Source organism: Mustela nivalis, assembly GCF_964662115.1.
Source record: "Mustela nivalis genome assembly, chromosome: 3".
Taxonomy (NCBI): Eukaryota; Metazoa; Chordata; class Mammalia; order Carnivora; family Mustelidae; genus Mustela; species Mustela nivalis.
In genome coordinates, this window is record NC_139022.1 from 80,242,765 (window position 1) to 80,260,424 (window position 17,660).

General features: G+C 37.3%; 1 protein-coding gene across 1 annotated transcript in view; it reads left to right on the plus strand.

Annotated features, from left to right (window-relative positions):
• The window catches only part of ANKRD31 (ankyrin repeat domain 31), a 149,098-nt gene that overhangs the window by 61,915 nt on the left and 69,523 nt on the right, over positions 1-17,660 (plus strand). The window contains 4 exon segments of the mRNA XM_082724937.1: positions 9,200-9,347; positions 14,101-14,153; positions 15,087-16,611; positions 17,299-17,463. Coding sequence (XP_082581063.1) covers positions 9,200-9,347; positions 14,101-14,153; positions 15,087-16,611; positions 17,299-17,463 — 1,891 coding nt within the window.

Here is a 17,660-nt window from a genome sequence, read left to right on the forward strand (position 1 = left end):
TTAGTTTCAGAGGTAGAGTTCAGTGATTCAGCAGGTGTACATAACATCCAGTGTTCATTACATCACATGCCCTCCTCAAGGCTGGTCAGCAGTTACCCCGTCCCCCCATCCACCTCCCCACCAGCAACCCTGTTTGTTTCCTAGAGTTCTAAGAGTCTCTTATGGTTTGTCTCCCTCTATATTTTCATCTTATTTTACCTTCCCTCCCTTACTCTATGTTCATCTGTTTTGTTTTTTATATTTCACATATGAGTAACATCATATGATAATTGACTCTCTCTGATTGACTTATTTCATTTAGCGTAATACCCTCTAGTTCCATGTGTGCATTGTTGCAAATGGCAAGATTTCACTCTTTTTGATAGCTGAGTAATATTCCAGTGTGTGTGTGTTTGTGTGTGTGCGTGCGCACACACATGCGTCTGTGTGTCTGTCTATCCTCTTCTTGATTCATTTATCTGTTGATGGAAATTTGGACTTTCCCTAGTTTGGCTATTGTGGACATTGCTGCTATAAACAGTGGGGTGCAGATGCCTCTTTGGATCACTACATTTTTATCTTTGGGGTAAATACCTAGCAGTGCAATTGCTGGGTCATAGGTAGCTCTATTTTCAATTTTTTGGGGGGAACTTCCATATTGTTTTCTAGAGTGACTGTACAAGCTTGCATTCCCACCAGCAGAGTAAGAGGGTTCCCCTTTCCCCCCATCCTCACCAACATCTGCCATTTCTTGACGGGTATGAGGTGGTATCTCATCATGGTTTGTTTTTTTTTTTAAGATTTTATTTATTTATTTGATGGAGAGAGTACAAGTAGGCAGAACAGCAGGCAGGGGGAGAGGGAGAAGCCGGTTCTCCACTGAGCAGGGAGCCTGACATGGGGCTCGATCCCAGCACCTTGGGATCATGACCCGAGCTGAAGGCAGCTGCCAAACCAACTAAGCCACCCAGGCACCCCTCATTGTGGTTTAGATTTTTATTTACCTGATGCCAAGTGATGCTGAGCATTTTTTCGTATGTCTTTTGGCCATTTGTAAGTCTTCTTGGGAGGAATGTCTGTTTATGTCTTCTGCGCATTTGTTGATTAGATTATTTGTTCTTTGGGTATTGGATTTGATAAATGCTTTATAGGTCTTGGATACTAGCCCTTTATCTGATAAGACATTTGCAAATATCCTCCCCCCTTCTCTGGGTTTTCTTTTGGTTTTGTCAACTGTTTCCTTTGCTGTGAAAAAGCTTTTTATCTTGATGAACTCCCAATAGTTCATTTTTTTGCCTTTGTTTCCCTTGCCTTTGGAGACATGTCTAGTGAGAACTTAATGTGGCAGACGTCAAAGATATTGCTACCTGTGCTCTCCTCTTGGATTTTGATGGATTCCTGTCTCACACTGAGGTCTTTCATCCATTTTGAGTTTATTTTTGTGTGTGGTATAAGAAAATGGCCAGGTTTCATTCTGTGTGTGACTGTCCAATTTTCCCAACACCATTTATTGAAGAGACTGTCTTTTTTCCATTAGATATTCTTCCCTGCTTTATCAAAGATTAGTCGATCATAGAGTTGATGGTCCATTTCTAGGTTCTCTATTCTGTTCCATGTATCTGTGTGTCTGTTTTTGTGCCAGTATCATACTGTCTTGATGATTACAGCTTTGTAATACAGCTTGAAGTCCGGAATTGTGATGCCACCAGGTTTTGTTTTCTTATCTTTTTTAAAAGATTTTATTTATTTATTTATTTGTTTATTTGACAGATAGAGATCACAAGTAGGCAGAGGGGCAAAGAGAGAGAGTTGGGGGCGGGGGGGAATCAGGCTCCCTGCTGAGCAGACAGCCAAATGTGGGACTTGATCCCAGGACCCTGAGCTGAAGGCAGAGGCTTAACCCACTGAGCCACACAGGTGCCCCAGTTTTGCTTTTCTTTTTCAACATTTCTCTGGCTATTCAGGGTCTTTTCTGGTTCCATACAAATTTTAGGGTTGTTTGTTCTCACTCCGTGAAAAATATTATTGGTATTTTGATAAGGAGTGCATTGAAAGTGTAGATTGCTTGAGGGCATAAACATTTGAACAACATTTGTTTTTCCAATCCATAATCATGGAACATTTTTCCATTTCTTTGTGTGTTCCTCAATTTCTTTCATGAGTGTTCTGTAGTTTTGAGAGTACAGATCCGTTGCCTCTTTCATTAGGTTTATTCCTAATTATCTTATGGCTTTGGGTGCAATTGTAAATGGGATCAGTTCCTTAATTTCTCTTTTTCTAACTCAGTGTATAGAAATGCAGCTGATTTTTTTGCATTGATTTTATATCCTGTCACATTGCTGAATTCCTGTATGAGTTCTAGCAATTTGGGGGTAGAGTCTTTGGGGTTTTCCACATAAAGTATCATTTCATCTGTGAAGAGTGAGACTTTGACTTCTTTGCCAATTCAGATGCCTTTTATTTCTTTTTGTTGTCTGATTGCTGAGGCTGGGACTTCTAGTACAATGTTGAACCACAGTGGTGATAGTGGACATCCCTCCCATGGTCCTGACCTTAGGGGAAAAGCTTCCAGTTTTTCTCCATTGAGAATGGTATTCTCTGTGGGCTTTTCAAAGATGGCTTTTATGATACTGAGGTATGTTCCCTCTATCCCTACACTGTGAAAAGTTTTAATCAAAAAAGGATACTGTACTTTGTCAAATACTTTTTCTGTATCTATTGAGATGACCAAATGGTTCTTGTCCTTTCTTTTATTAATGTAGTGTATCATATTGATTGATTTGTAGATGTTGAAACACCCTTGCAGCCCAGGAGTAAATCTCTTTTGGTTGTGTAATAAACCTTTTAATGTACTGTTGGATCCTATTGGCTAGTATCTTGGTGAGAATTTTTGCATCCATGTTCATCAGGGATATTGGTCTGTATCTCTCCTTTTTGATGGGGTTTTTGGTTTGGGGATCAAGGTAATGCTGGCCTCATAGAATGAGTTTGTTTCCTTCTGTTTCTGTTTTTTGAAACACCTTCAGAAGAGTAGGTGTTAATTACTCTTTAAATGTTTGGTAGAATTCCCCTGGGAAGTCATCTGGCCCTGGACTCTTGTTTTCTGGGAGTTTTTTGATTACTGCCTGAATTTCCTTGATGGTTATGGGTCTGTTCAGGTTTTCTATTTCTTCCTAGTTCAGTGTTGGTAGTTTATATGTCTCTAGAACATATCCATTTCTTCCAGATTGCTAATTTGTTGGCATATAGTTGCTCATAATATGTGTCTTGTAATTGTTTGTATTTCTTCAGTGTTTCTTGTGATCTCTCCTCTTTCATTCATGATTTTATTTATTTGGGTCCTTCAATTTTTTTTGAGAAGTATGGCCAGAGGTTTATCAATTTTATTAATTTTTTTCAGAGAACCAGCCCCTAGTTTTATTGATCTGTTCTGCTGTTCTTTTGGTTTCTATTTCATTGATTTTTGCTCTAATCTTTATTCTTTTCTCCTGATGCATTTAGACTTTGATGTTCTTTCTCCAGCTTCTTTAGTTATTAGGTTAGGTTGTGTATTTGAGACCTTTCTTGTTTCCTGAGAAAGGCTTGTATTGCTGTATACTTCCCTCTTAGGACCAGCTTTGCTATATCCCAAAGTTGTGTTTCCATTAATTTTTTTAAATTCTTCTTTAATTTCTTGGTTGACCCATTCATTCTTTAGTAGATGCTTTTTAACCTCCATGTATTTGATTTCCTTCTAAATTTCCTCTTGTCATTGAGTTCAAGTTTCAAAGCATTATAATCTGAAAATAAGCAGGGAATAATTCCAGTCTTTTGGTTCTGGTTAAGACTTGATTTGTGACCCAGTATGTGATCTCTTGTGGAGAATGTTCCATGTGCACTCGAGAAGAATGTGTATTCTGTTACTTTGGGATGGAATGTTCTGAATATATCTGTGAAGTCCATCTGGTCTAGTGTGTCATTCAAAGCCCTTGTTTCCTTGTTGATCTTCTGCTTATATGATGTGCCCACTGCTGTGAGTGGGGTATTAAAGTCCCCTATTATCACTGTATTATTATCAATGTGTTTCTTTAATTTTGTCACTAATTCGTTTGTATAATTGGCTGCTCCCATGTTAGGGGCATAAATATGTGCAATTATTAGCTCTTCTTGTTGGATAGACCTTTTAATTATTGTATAGTGTCTATCCTCATTTCCCAGTACCTTCCTTGGTTTAAAATCTAATATGTATGTTATAAGGATTCCTATCCCAGCTTTTTTTTTGATGTCCATTAGTGTGATAAATGGTTTTCTGCCCTCTCACTTTCCATCTGGAGCTGTCTTTGGGTCTAAATTGAGTCTTTTATAGATAGCATATCAATGGGTCTTGCTCTTTTTTTTTTTTTTAAAGATTTTATTTATTTATTTATTTGACAGACAGAGATCACAAGTAGGCAGAGAGGCAGGTAGAAAGAGAGAGAGGAGGAAGCAGGCTATCCGCGGAGCGGACAGCCCGATGCGGGGCTCGATCCCAGGACCCTGGGATCATGACCTGAGCCGAAGGCAGAGGCTTTAACCCACTGAGCCACCCAGGCACCCTGGGTCTTGCTTTTTTATCCAATCTGATACCCTGTATCTTTTGTTTGGGCCATTTAGCTCATTTACATTCAGAGTAACTATTGACAGATATGAATTTAGTGCCTTTGTGTTATATAAGTGAAGTCATTCTTTCTGTATATTGTCTCTGTTCTTTTCTGGTCTGTAACTTTTGGATTCTCTTTTCACTTAAAGGATTCCCTTTAAAATTTCTTGTAGGGCTGTTTTAGTGACCACAAATTCTTTTAGTTTCTGTTTGTCCTGGAAGCTCTTTATCTTTCCTTCTATTCTGAATAATAACCTTAGTGGATACAGTATTCTTGGCTGCATATTTTTCTCATTTAGCACCCTGAATATATCATCACAGTCCTTTCTGACCTGCCAGGTCTCTGTGGATAGGTCTGCTGCTCGGCTTATGTTTCTACTATTGTAGGGTAAGGACCTCTTGTCTGGAGCTGCTTTCAGGGTTTTCTCTTTGTCTCTGAGACTTGTAAGTTTTACTATTAAATGATGGGGTATTAACCTATTTTTATTGATTTTGACAGGGGGGGCTTCTCTGTGCCTCCTGGTTTTGATGCCTGTTTTCTTCCCCAAATTAGAAAAGTTCTCTGCTATAATTTATTCCTATATACCTTCTGCCCCCCCTTCTCCTTCTGGGACCCCAATTATTCTAATATTGTTTTGTTTCATAATATCTCTTCGCTCTCGAATTCTTCCCTTGTGATCCAGTAGTTGTTTATCTCTCTTTTTCTTGGTTTCTTTATTTTCCATCATTTTGTTTTCTGTATCACACATTCTCTCTTCTGCCTCATTTATCCTAGCAGTAAGAGCCTCCATTTTTTATTGCATCTTATTAAAAGTATAATTAGTATCTTTATAATAATTATTCTGAACTCTGGTTCTTATATCTTACTTACATTCATATTAATTGGGTCCCTGGCAGTCAGTACTGCTTCTTGTTCTCTTTTTTGGGGTGAGTTTTTCCATCTTGGCCTTCTGTCCAGAGAAGCTTAGATGAACAAGAGAATAAAATACTAATAGTCACAATGACCCCAGAGAAATATACACTGAACAAATCAGAGGAGACCAGAAATGGAAAAGAAAAAAAGAGAGAGGGAGTGAATATAATCAGACAAGTGAACAGAACAGAGCAATACACTAGATCCCAGGTGTACTTTGGTCTGTTTGTTAGAAGAAACTAGATCTCAAAATTGTAAAGAAAGAAAAACATATACCTACAAAAATAAAATTAAATACAATGAGAGGATAGAATGTAACTATAAAAATGAATATTTAAAGACTTAAAAAAAGAGTTGATAAAATAAGAAATAAGTTGAAATGGAAGAAAGGGGAAAAGTTAAAATTGAAAGACTAAAGCAGGGCGCCTGGGTGGCTCAGTGGGTTAAGCCGCTGCCTTTGGCTCAGGTCATGATCTCAGGGTCCTGAGATAGAGTCCTGCATTGGGCTCTCTGCTCAGCAGGGGGCCTGCTTCCCTTCCTATCTCTCTGTCTGCCTCTCTGCCTACTTGTGATCTCTCTCTGTCAAATAAATAAATAAAATCTTTTAAGAAAGAAAGAAAGAAAAAAAGAAAGAAAGAAAGAAAGAAAGAAAAGAAAAGGAAGACTAAAGCATTGTGAGAAAAAAAACTCATGAATTTTGTATATCCTTTCCCTTAGTACTGGAGTTTTACAGTTGTCTTTGATGGGTAAACTTGGTCTTAGCTGGATGTTCTTATTGATCTTCTCCGGGAGGGGCCTATTGTTCTGATTCTTGGGTGTCTCTGCCTGGGGCAGAAATGCACCAAGGGGTCAGGCTAAGTAACCTGGTACAGATTGCTCTGTGTGGCTTTTGTACCCTAAAGGCTTTCTGTACTGCTTTAGAGGATGAGAATGAAAATGGCAGTCTCCCAATCTCCAGCCCTTGGAGCCAAAAGCTCACTGCCCTCACTCCTCAGTGCACCCATCCTCAAGGAAAAGCAGTCATTACTCCTGTCTCCCTGGTGTCCATCTACTGTCTGTGCTCACCCAGCCTGTGACTGAGCATTTTTATCTAGGCATGTGACCCCGTTTCAAGTCTCCAAACCCTGTAGACTCCTGTGGCATGCATCCGTGCTTCCTTCTGGGGGAGAAAGGGAGTCAAGTCTCCAAACCCTGTAGACTCCTGTGGCATGCATCCGTGCTTCCTTCTGGGGGAGAAAGGGAGTTCTTGCCTTGGTTCTGAGACTTGCTGGTCCCTGATCAGAGCAGTTGCCTGACCTTGCCGGTTTGCAGTTTATGGCAACCCCAAGCTGAAAGCCCACACCTGGGCTCACTGATTGCAGCTGGGTTCCCCACTCTGATATTTGGGAACTCTGCTGCACTCAGGTATGCCCAGTCTGCTTGTGACCTCGGGGATCCTGAGACCATGCTGTCCCACCTAGGATTCTGCCCCACTTCACTGCCCGAGCACCTTTCAGGCAGGGACGTTCCCCACCAGAACAGACTTCTAAAAGTTTCCATTTTGTGCTCCACTGCTTATTACTTTTCAGTATCCAGCTGATGGAGGCTCCCTCCCCTTGCAGTTTATTTTCCGATACATCACTCAGATTCACTTCTCCGAACCTCCTACCATGCAGAATGTGGTCACTTTTCTATTTGTAGTATTATAGCAGTTCTTTTTTTTAGATCTCCAGTCAAGTTCACAGTGTTCAGAATGGTTTGATAGCTAGCTAGCTGAATTCCAGGGACTAGACAAAACTAGTGTCCCCTACTCTCTGCCATCTTCCTTCCTCTCTCCCAAAACTTCTTTTCCTAAAAGAAAGCTGTGTACTCTTTTTTTTTTTTCTGAATAAATCATGAAGATCTAGCATAAATTCATTATCTTCTTATACCTCATCTGGCTTATATATGATTACAGATTTAATTATATCTACTGTTACTTTCAATTTCCCTATCTAGCATTAAATTCTCATAATAAAATAGTTTGAAAAGCAGAATTGCTGAGTCTGGATAATGTTTAAGGGATCTGGTTTACATTGTCCCTTTGTGGTATTGTGATTTTTCTCTCCTAGTATGCTTTGTTATAAAAGGAAGAACGTATATGTATTTACTTTGAAGGGGATATGTAATTTACAGAAATTCAGATCCCTTTTCTCATTCCAGATTAACATAAAAATTTAGGCTCCTTTTAGTGTAGGTTTACTTAGAGCATACTCCCCACATCCTCCCTGATTACATGCATTCTTTTTATTAAAGAATATTTATTGAGGGACACCTAGGTGGCTCAGTTGGTTAAGCAGCTGCCTTCGGCTCAGGTCATGATCCCAGGGTCCTGGGATCGAGTCCCACATCGGGCTCCTTGCTCGGCAGGGAGCCTGCTTCTCCCTCTGCCTCTGCCTGCCTCTCTGTCTGCCTGTGCTCGCTCGCTCTCTCTCCCTCTGTCTCTGACAAATAAATAAAATCTTAAAAAAAAAAAAAAGAATATTTATTGAATATTTACTCTATGCCAGACACTGAGATAGGCAGTAATGATGTAAAGATGATTAAGACATGTATTTGTAGTAGAAGCTTGTAAGCAACTTAAACATCTGTCAAGAGGCTACTGGTTAAATAAAGTACAGCACATTCAATAGTAGACTATTACTTAGCTGCTAAAAATAATGAAGTTCATTTTAGACTGATATGGTACAATCTCAAAGCTTTGTTCAGGGACAAAATATAGGGGAATGTATATAATATATGACTACCTGCATAACAAAAAAATATGTATACATATGTCTGTGTACACACACACACACACACACCTCTGTTAGGCTAGGTTGTGGAAAATTTCAGGAGAAACTATAAAAAGGGCTTAGGAAAATTGGATGCCTGGAGAACAAGGGTAGAGGAGGGAAACTTATTTCTCATTGTATACTTTTCTGAGCCTTCTGTATTTGAACTATATTTATTAACTCCTTATTCAAAAATAATAAATTTTAGAAGAAAAATGTAGTCCTACTCTCAGAAACCTTAGTGTATAGGAGAGACAGATATATAAGAAATAATACAATGATAAATACAATATATATTGTGCATTACAGTAAAATATGTACCTGAAAGAAGGGAGAGGTCATTTTTCTCTAGAGCAACTATGGATGGGAGATCAGGGAGTGCTTCATGGAGGAGGTTCCTTGAGGAGCAGTAACAGATTAAGGGTTGAATGGTTTTTCCCTAATACTCTGGACAGTTATATAGCAACACAGTTATAGATAGAAGACATGACCATCTCCTGGAACCTGTTAAACTTATGTTTTCTACTACAGAACCCAATGCTAATTCTTCTTATATCTGCCATCTCTAATTCACCAGCACTTGAACTATATTTACATTTCTGACCTTTCCTTCCTCCTTCAATACCTTCCTCCCTCCCTCTCTCTCCTGGTCTACCCCTTTCTCTCTTTTTTCCTCTCCTTCTCTCCCTCTTTCTCTCTTTTTTGTTGTAAGAGAAGAGTATGTATATCAACAAGTTATGATTCAGTAACAATTACATTAATTTTTTTATTCGGCAAAGTTGTAAGTAAATCCACACTGAAAGAAATACCAGGTATTGCTTAGAATTGTGTGCTAGCTCACATGTCCAGTAATATACCTATTATCTGGGCATGCTCACATGAACAGTCTTCCTGTAGGTGGCAGAGTTACTTCTTTTGAATGGAGCCAATCCGTTACTTAGAAGTGACAGTGGAAAATGTGCTGTGGATGAGGCCAAAGATTCACGTATGAAGCGTCTTCTTGAGAAATATATTCCTAAACACCAAAAACATCTCCTTACATCAGGTAAGATTAAACTGTTCTGTTATATCTGTTTATCATATTCATAGAGAGTTACAGAAATTGAATTTAGAATTATAGAAAGTAAGTTTCGTTTCCTTCTTAGTTTTGAGAAAATCCAACCAGTGGTGTCCTTGTTCCATTCCTTTAATGAAGCACACTGACTTGTTTGCAAGTACACATAATGGAAGGATTCTAAAAGAACAAAGAGAACAAAGAGAGATCATATCAAATGTAATTTTCCCCTAGCTGAGCATTGCAAACTGTTAAGAAAACTTCTATAAAGTTGTTTTTTTTTTTTCCCTGACAGTTTTTTGGCTGAATAGCCTGATATGATGTAAATTGTATTTGGCTGTATCTTTTTTGATGAGTATGGCCAGGATTGTTTATTTCTATTTCTATTCCTAAACAGTCTTTTCTTATGGCTGTATTTTTTACCCTGTCATCCATTACAGTGGTAAAAATTGAACTACAAAAGAACTCGATTTATGGTTGTCAATAAGAAGAATTTACATCATGGCACTTTCTTTATATTCTCCTTAATGTGTCTGTTAGATTTTTTTGGTAAGATCACAACATTCTTCTGTTCAGAACCCTGCAGCGGCTCTCCATTTAATCTAGAAGAAATGTCAATATCCTTACAGTGGCCTACAGGCCCCTGTTTTAGCTGGCCACGCTAATTAATTTCTTCTCCTGCCATTCTCTGTCTTTGTCACTGGACTTCAGTAACACTGGCCTCCTTGCTGTTCCTCAGGTGGGCCTCCCCCACATCCTTCAAGTCTTAGTTCAAATGTGATCTTCTCAGGGGGGGCTTAGACCATCCTATTTAATACTGCAAACTGCTTCCTTCCTACCCTCACTGTATTAGTTATTTATCACTATGCAATAATTACCCAAAGTTTAACATCTTAAAACAACAAACATTTATTATCTCTCAGAGTTTCTGAGGATTAGAAGTCTGGAAACCTTTAAAGTGAGTAACCATTCTGGATTAGGGTCTCTTATGGGTTGCAGGCAAGTTCTTAGTGAGGGATGGTCATCTTGGGGCTCAGCTAGGACAGGAAAATCTACTTTCAAGCTCACTCGAGTGGTTCTTGGCAGGCCTCATTTCCTCACTGCTTGCTAGCTGGAGGCTTCAGTTGCTTGCTACATGAGCTTTTTCCACAGGTCTGCTGATAGCCTGGCTCAGAGGAAGTGATCAAGAGAGAGAATCCACCCAAGACAGAGCTTCAAGCTTTCTGTAACTTAGTCTTGGAAGTGATACATAACCAGTTCTGCCACATTCTATTTGTTATAAGCACCTTTTGAAAGGAGTAGTATCAAAAATTTTATGAACATATCTTTCAAACTGCCACACTCATTCCAATCCCTCTTGCCCTACTCTATTATATTGATCTTTTCCCCACAGAACTTAACACCTTCTAACACATTGGACAGTTTATTTTTTGTTTTCAGTCTTTCCTCAAGAATCTAAGCTCAATGAAGGAAAGGATCTTTATTTAGTGTGGTGATGAGTACTAAAATGCCTTATCTGCAGTAGGCATTAGTAAATATTTGTTGAATAAATAGTGTGTTAGTCCTTTTAAACACAAACAAGCAAATTCTTTACCTTCAAGAGATGTGTATGTGCCTCATTCACTTTCATTAAGCTATATATGTTTTTTAAAGATTTTATTTACTTACTTGAGAGAAAGAGAGAGCACAAGGGGAGAGCAGAGGGAGAGGGAGAAGCAAACTCGCTGCTGAGCAAGGAGCCTGGCATGGGGCTCAAACCCAGGCCCCTGGGATCATGACCTGAACTGAAGGAATGTGCCCAACTGACGGAGCCACCCAGGCACTCCATTAAACTATATTTTAATAAAATTTTCCCTAAAGAGGTAACTGTTTGAATACTGTTGACTAAGGACCAAGACTTGGATTAAAACACCCTACTGTATAATAAAGAGATAACATTACTGATAATTAAAGGCTACCAAGAGGTAATTAATAGTTCTTTAGAACAAAAGACTTCTTGCCCTTCTAGCCCAATCTCATCAGAAAATAAGAGGGACAGACTATACCTTTTTGAGGCCAGGTCTATAAAAGCACATTGAGATGGATTATTATATTCATATTTATATAAACTGTATAGATTATTGCATTCATATTTACATTTCAAGCTATATGAAAAATTGCAAATATTCAGTTGGAAGCAAAAGTATGTATATTTATACATTTTTGTTTTGATAATCTGCTTAATTGCTTAACTTCTCTATTTCATGGTAGCATGCATGGTTTTGCTCTGCTGAGAGTGCTTTCTCCAGCATTTTAGCTCTTTCTCCAAGTCTAGAATCTCATGTTCAACAGTGCCCACTTCTGACTTATACTTACCCAAGGGAATTTCATTCATGGAAGGAATCCCAAGCCTTTCTTCTTTGGAGATAGCTCCCACTCTTCTTTAGGGAGGCAATTTACCAAGGTGGGCTGTATTCTTCATTGGGTGGTTTGAATATTTCTTAAGTTAATTATCAGCTTACTTAATATAAATGAAAAAATTAGCTTACTTAAAGAATATCAGAGTATTTGCTTTTAAATTTCAGTTGAAGATCTTTTAATGAATAAAAGACTTTTCCTTATGCAATGTATTTTTGGTGCTTTTCTGTTATAGAATATAATACATCTACTTTGGTATAGAACAGAAGTTCATTCTTACTAATTTCCTAACTTACCAACTTTATAAGTAAGAAATTGTAAGCAATTTCTTACTAACTTACTAACTAACTGAAAAGAATAACAGCAACATCACTAAAATTCACCACCTCAGGGGCGCCTGGGTGGCTCAGTGGGTTAAGCCGCTGCCTTCAGCTCAGGTCATGATCTCAGGGTCCTGGGATCGAGTCCCATATCGGGCTCTCTGCTCAGCAGGGAGCCTGCTTCCCTCTCTCTCTCTCTGCCTGCTTCTCCGTGTACTTGTTATTTCTCTCTGTCAAGTAAATAAATAAAATCTTTAAAAAAAAATTCACCACCTCAGAATTTATATCTGTGTACTGTCTTTTTTTTTTAAGTTGGTTATACTAGGGAATATAGACTTTGAAAACTGAGATGGGCATTAAGGAAGGCACATGATGTAATGAGCACTGGGTGTTATATACAACGGATGAATAACTGTACTCTACATCTGAAACTAATGATACACTGTATTTACTTCATTGAATTTGAATAAAATAAGATGAAAATTAAAGAAAAAATGTTAGTTGAAAGATGCAAAGTGAGAAGGGATGAAAGCCCCTCTCTTGCTTCCAGATTCTCTTAGGAATTATGCCCCAAATGGTGGTTCCTATAGAACCAGAAGCAGGTTTCTGTAGAACCAGAAAAAGGTTTCTGCTCTTTTATTTAAAATACTTTTATTTATTTTTGTATTTTTAAGATTGTATTTATTTGAGAGAGAGAGAGAGAGACAAGAGAGAGCAAGAGCAGAGGAGAGGGAGAAGCAGTCTTCCCGCTGAGCTGGGAGCCAGATGCAGGACTCGATCCCAGGACCCTGGGGTCATGGCCTGAGATGAAGACAGACACTTAACTGACTGATTACCTAGGCACCCCCTGTTCTTTTATTTAAGAACCAAAGTTAGGAGAAGGCACAGAGTCCTTTTTGCTCTTGAAAAATAATAATAACAAAATTAATAATGGAGTACTTTCTTTGTGCCAGGAAGTTTTCTGAACTTTAACATGGATTTTCTTATTTAATCCTTGTAACAATTCTATAAGATAAAGACTGTTAATACTTTCATTTTATGGAGCTGAGGCAGAGGCATTAAGAAACTTAACCCAGGGTCACTGAGCTGCTAAGCAAATGAGTGGAAATAGAAACTCAGGAGGAGGCTTCAGAGACTGTGCTCCATTGAAGGACATTCTATGAGTCAGCCCTCCTGCATGAGGTGAATAGGTGAATGCCAGGCCTCATTATGTACATTATAATTTGATTGCTGTCATGAAAATTATTCTCAAGAAATAAAATGTTCTTTTTCCCACTTATATCGCTGTTAAAATATTTTTACATTTCTAGATCATAATGGATTTAAAGAATTTTGTATTTTTTACATATCACATCTAAGATGTTCATTCATTTATTCCTCCTTCTATTAAATAATCATTGAATACCTCCTATGTACAAGGCACTGTTTCTAGGTTTTTATCTTTTGTGGCCAAATGCATATATAGGTAACTAATTGTATCTCTACTATTTAAAAGAGACACTAAAGTACTTTTATTATCAACCTAGGTATATTTTATTCAGACCATTGTTTTTTTGTCTTACACATTCTCAAGAGTAGCCTTTTCCATGCATGTATGTTTCTCTTTTAAGAGAGTGAAGCATTAATTCATACTAGAACCTTAAGAAGCTGACATATTAGGAAATGATAATCCAGTTAATTACAAAAGAATCTTTTGCCTTATTAAAGTAGTTTGTAGCAGTTGTGTATCTGGATATATCTGTGGCCAATGTTAAAATAGTGAGTTTATTGCCAGTCTTTAGTTTTTGTTGGAGCATATTGCTTTTCCTATAGAAATGTTTTCAGGTGTCTCAAGATAGTATTGGGCTTCTAAAACATAGGAAAGTTATCAATTATAGGAATGTTATATGTGCCAATTTGAATGGAAAACGTTTGCATAATTTCACTTATTTCTCTGTTTTTTTCATGGCAGAGGACTGGTGGGTTTTGGAAATCTAGAGTCTGATCATTGGAGGCTATTTTGTCTGATTTTCTTCTTTTGTTTATAGCTCAAAAGAACAGTACCGGTCCATTAGACATAGAGGATACATACCAGCAAAAGGTATAGCTCTGTTTAGTAATAAATATGTTTATGGAATGAACCTGCTGTTTATTTTATAGATTATCAGAGTGGAAAGAAAGATGGTTGAAGCATTCATCAGGAACAGTGACATCACCTTTGCTTTTAAGAAACTTTGGAATAATTACATGAGGATCAGAGGGTTCTGGGCTGTTAGTTTGTGAAGCAATTGAGTAAATTTAGCTTATCTTGGCACACTGATGTATCAGTAGCCATTTCCTTTGTCGTCCTCTTCATGGAGCCTTGAGGTTTATCAACCATGTCGAATTTCCTCTGGCCTAAGCACAGTACAAGAGCCAAAGGTGTTGATCCATTCCTTCAAATTTTATATGGTGGGCAGTTACTCTTCATCTGGTACTTGGGTTGTGGTGAGTGAGAGGAAGCGGTCTCTCTGTTTTAATCTTCAGCCCACAATGATTTTTTCATGCAGATCAGTTTGGGAGGATGTCTGTCTTGTTTTTAAGTCCCTACTTCTGCTGCCCTACCTATAGTCTGTCACAGATACTAGATGAAAGAACTCTCTTAATCTAGCTCTGTCTATACAACGATGAAAAGATGAGATTGTTTCTAAAGCATTCTTCTTTGATTTTGCTTAAAGCCCGGAAAAATGAAGTAAATTAAATTTTTTTATTATGCTTTCTAGGATTGATACTGCTAAACACTGGCAAAAACAAATTAAAATATGAAGCAGAAAATACACAGTAATGTACATAATGAGTTTTAGTCTACTACATTTGTCTTTTTCTGTTAGTTGTCTTCTTTAAAATATCAGTTGTACATATCCCATCAGGCCCTGTGGTTAGATCAAATCATATAATTGAATGAAGTAATGGTTTGATTAATCAGCAATCCTGAATTAATTGAGTATAGAACTACAGCTGAAAATTAAAGCTAACTTTATGTTTTTTTCTTTAGAAACCAAAATTCAGTTCTAAAAATCTCACTGGGTTTGTTTGTGATGAAAATTCCAACAGACAGAAGTCAGAACTTGTAAAAGTTAATGAAGGAAGCAAAGAGGGTTTATTTATAAATAAAGATGTATATGAACCTTACCAAAAAGATTCCAAAGACACAAAATTTGTTAACTCTAAGCATAAACAATTAACGCTTCACCAAATCTACTCTACTACGGGACTCCAAAAGAAGAGTCTTCAGAGTGTCAAAAGTCCTAACACAAACGTGTCTACTGATAAAGGAAGAAGAAACACACGACATAAAAGAACTCAAGTGGATGATGCAAAACAAGAAATATGCAGTCCAAGAAAGACAATAGCTCTTTCTTCTTTCAGAAGAAGAAACAGATTGGTTACTGGTCAGCACGATGATCTCCAAACCTTTGATGACCTTCCAGAAGAGTCACATAAACTTTTTAGCCCAGCTCTGTCAAGCCTGAAAAATGGATTAGGTAACAGTATTGAGGCTTATTCAGTTCCCAAAGAGACACATGCCCAGGGCCTGGATTTATCAGATAATCAAGAAATAAAATTCTTAGAATCCACTGACCAAGAGGAAGCTGTTCTTTTCTCAGGACTTGGCTTACAGAAAGAAACCAAGTTACTACTTGTTACTACAGATCAGCAGCCTAACTGTCACCTAGAACAACAGAGCATTAGCCCTCATAAATCTCCTGAAAACAGTAACTTAGGTCAGAAAGGTGAGAGCCTTAAAAAGTGGGAAAATTCTTTTGCATCCTTGATAAAGGAAAATTTTAATAATGATGATGATGATTGCTTTACCTCTGAGAAGACTGTAGCATGTAAAAGAGTGGTATGTTCTACAGGTTGCAAAAACCATTGTAACGATAATGAGAATATTATAACAAATATAGAAGAAATGGATTTTCAACAGTTTTTCCCTTCTGAAGACCATTTTTCACAGGAAAATGAGTTGAAAGCCTGCAGTCTATTACTTCTACAACAGGAAGCTGTTAATCTTTCTGATTCAGAAAATACAGTAGGTCCTGAACAACATGTTGCAAATTATGAACAATGCGCATGTGAAACTTCTTTTGATCACTCACATGGCAGTCCTGAGCATACTTTCCTAGCTTGTCCAAGAACATTTTCAACACAGGAAGCTTCAAAGTTGACTAGTCATGTGAAGCTATTCAAAAGGCCTCAAGATTTTAGCACTAGAGCACCAACTCCTTTAATGGATCAAACAGATATTCATATTGTGGGAAAGGTAAATGAAGGAGAAGACCCTAAAAGGAATTACAGTGATGAAAGCCAGAAAACAAGTTCTTTAAATGGGTCTTTATCCACAGTTGTTAATTCTCAAGTAATAGAAACAACTACAGTTGAAAAAAGGAAACAAGATCTTCCAGAGAGCAAAACCATACATGATACATTTTTTTATTCTACTGACAATATCAGTAAGGAATTGACCAATATCTCACAACTTAGACAGAAAGAAGAAAAGGAAATTTCTCATAAACCAGGTATTGGTAGTATCACTTGCTTTGTACACATCTGTATTTTTACTTATTTTATAGAAATTTCTAACTGAATTCCACTGAACTAGCCGAACTGACAAGAATGAGGACATGTGGACTATATAATTTAGGGATACTGTTAGTTAAGTAATATTGTTGACTTTGAAAATCAAACTGTTATTTTCAGAGATTGTTGCTAAATTGATATTGACAGAATAAGCAGTATTTCTATCAATTTTTATGTTTTATGTTTTTTAATCTATTTTTTATATTTTTCTTTTTAATATGGCACTTATTTAGTATCCGTTAAACTAACATTTCCATAGCAGGAAACTGTTAACTCTGTTGATTTCAGTGATTCACTATATTCCCATCAGAATTGCATCCAGCAAACTTTGTTTATTATATAAAAACATTTTTTAAAGATTTTATTTTTAAGTAATCTCTATATCCACCAGGGCTCTAACTCACAACTCGAAGAAGGAGAATCATACGCTCTACCAACTGAGGCAGCAAGGTGCCGCCAAAATCATTTTAAATAGTTTCATTCCCTTAAAAATAAAATAAAATAAAATAAAAAATCAGTCCAGCTAGGAATAGAAACTTAGAAGAGTTTGAGGCCAGACTCTTTTCTAATCATGTAACAAGTAAGAAGAAGTGCAGCACTAAGGTTGCAAAATGTTTGTTTTTCAGATGAGGAATTAACTAATAATATCAATGGAGATGAAACCACTATGAGAAATGGTGAGAAAAAAGAAAAAACAGATTCTGAAATTTGCACATCTAATATCCAAGAACACAAAAAAGTTCAGAGTATCAGAAAAAGGCAAAATTTCTTGAAAGCTACCTGCAGTCAAGGTTTGTATTCCTATACCTGTATAGGTAAAAGTTAACATGATCACACCCAGCAGTGCACTGTACTTCAGGAACTTTCTAAACTCTCAGATTTACCGTTGGTTCTTCTCATTCACTAACTTATAAGATTATTTCAGCTTTTTTTTTTTTAAGATTGTTTTATTATAAAGTACCACATGAGAATCCATTAGTTGTCAGTA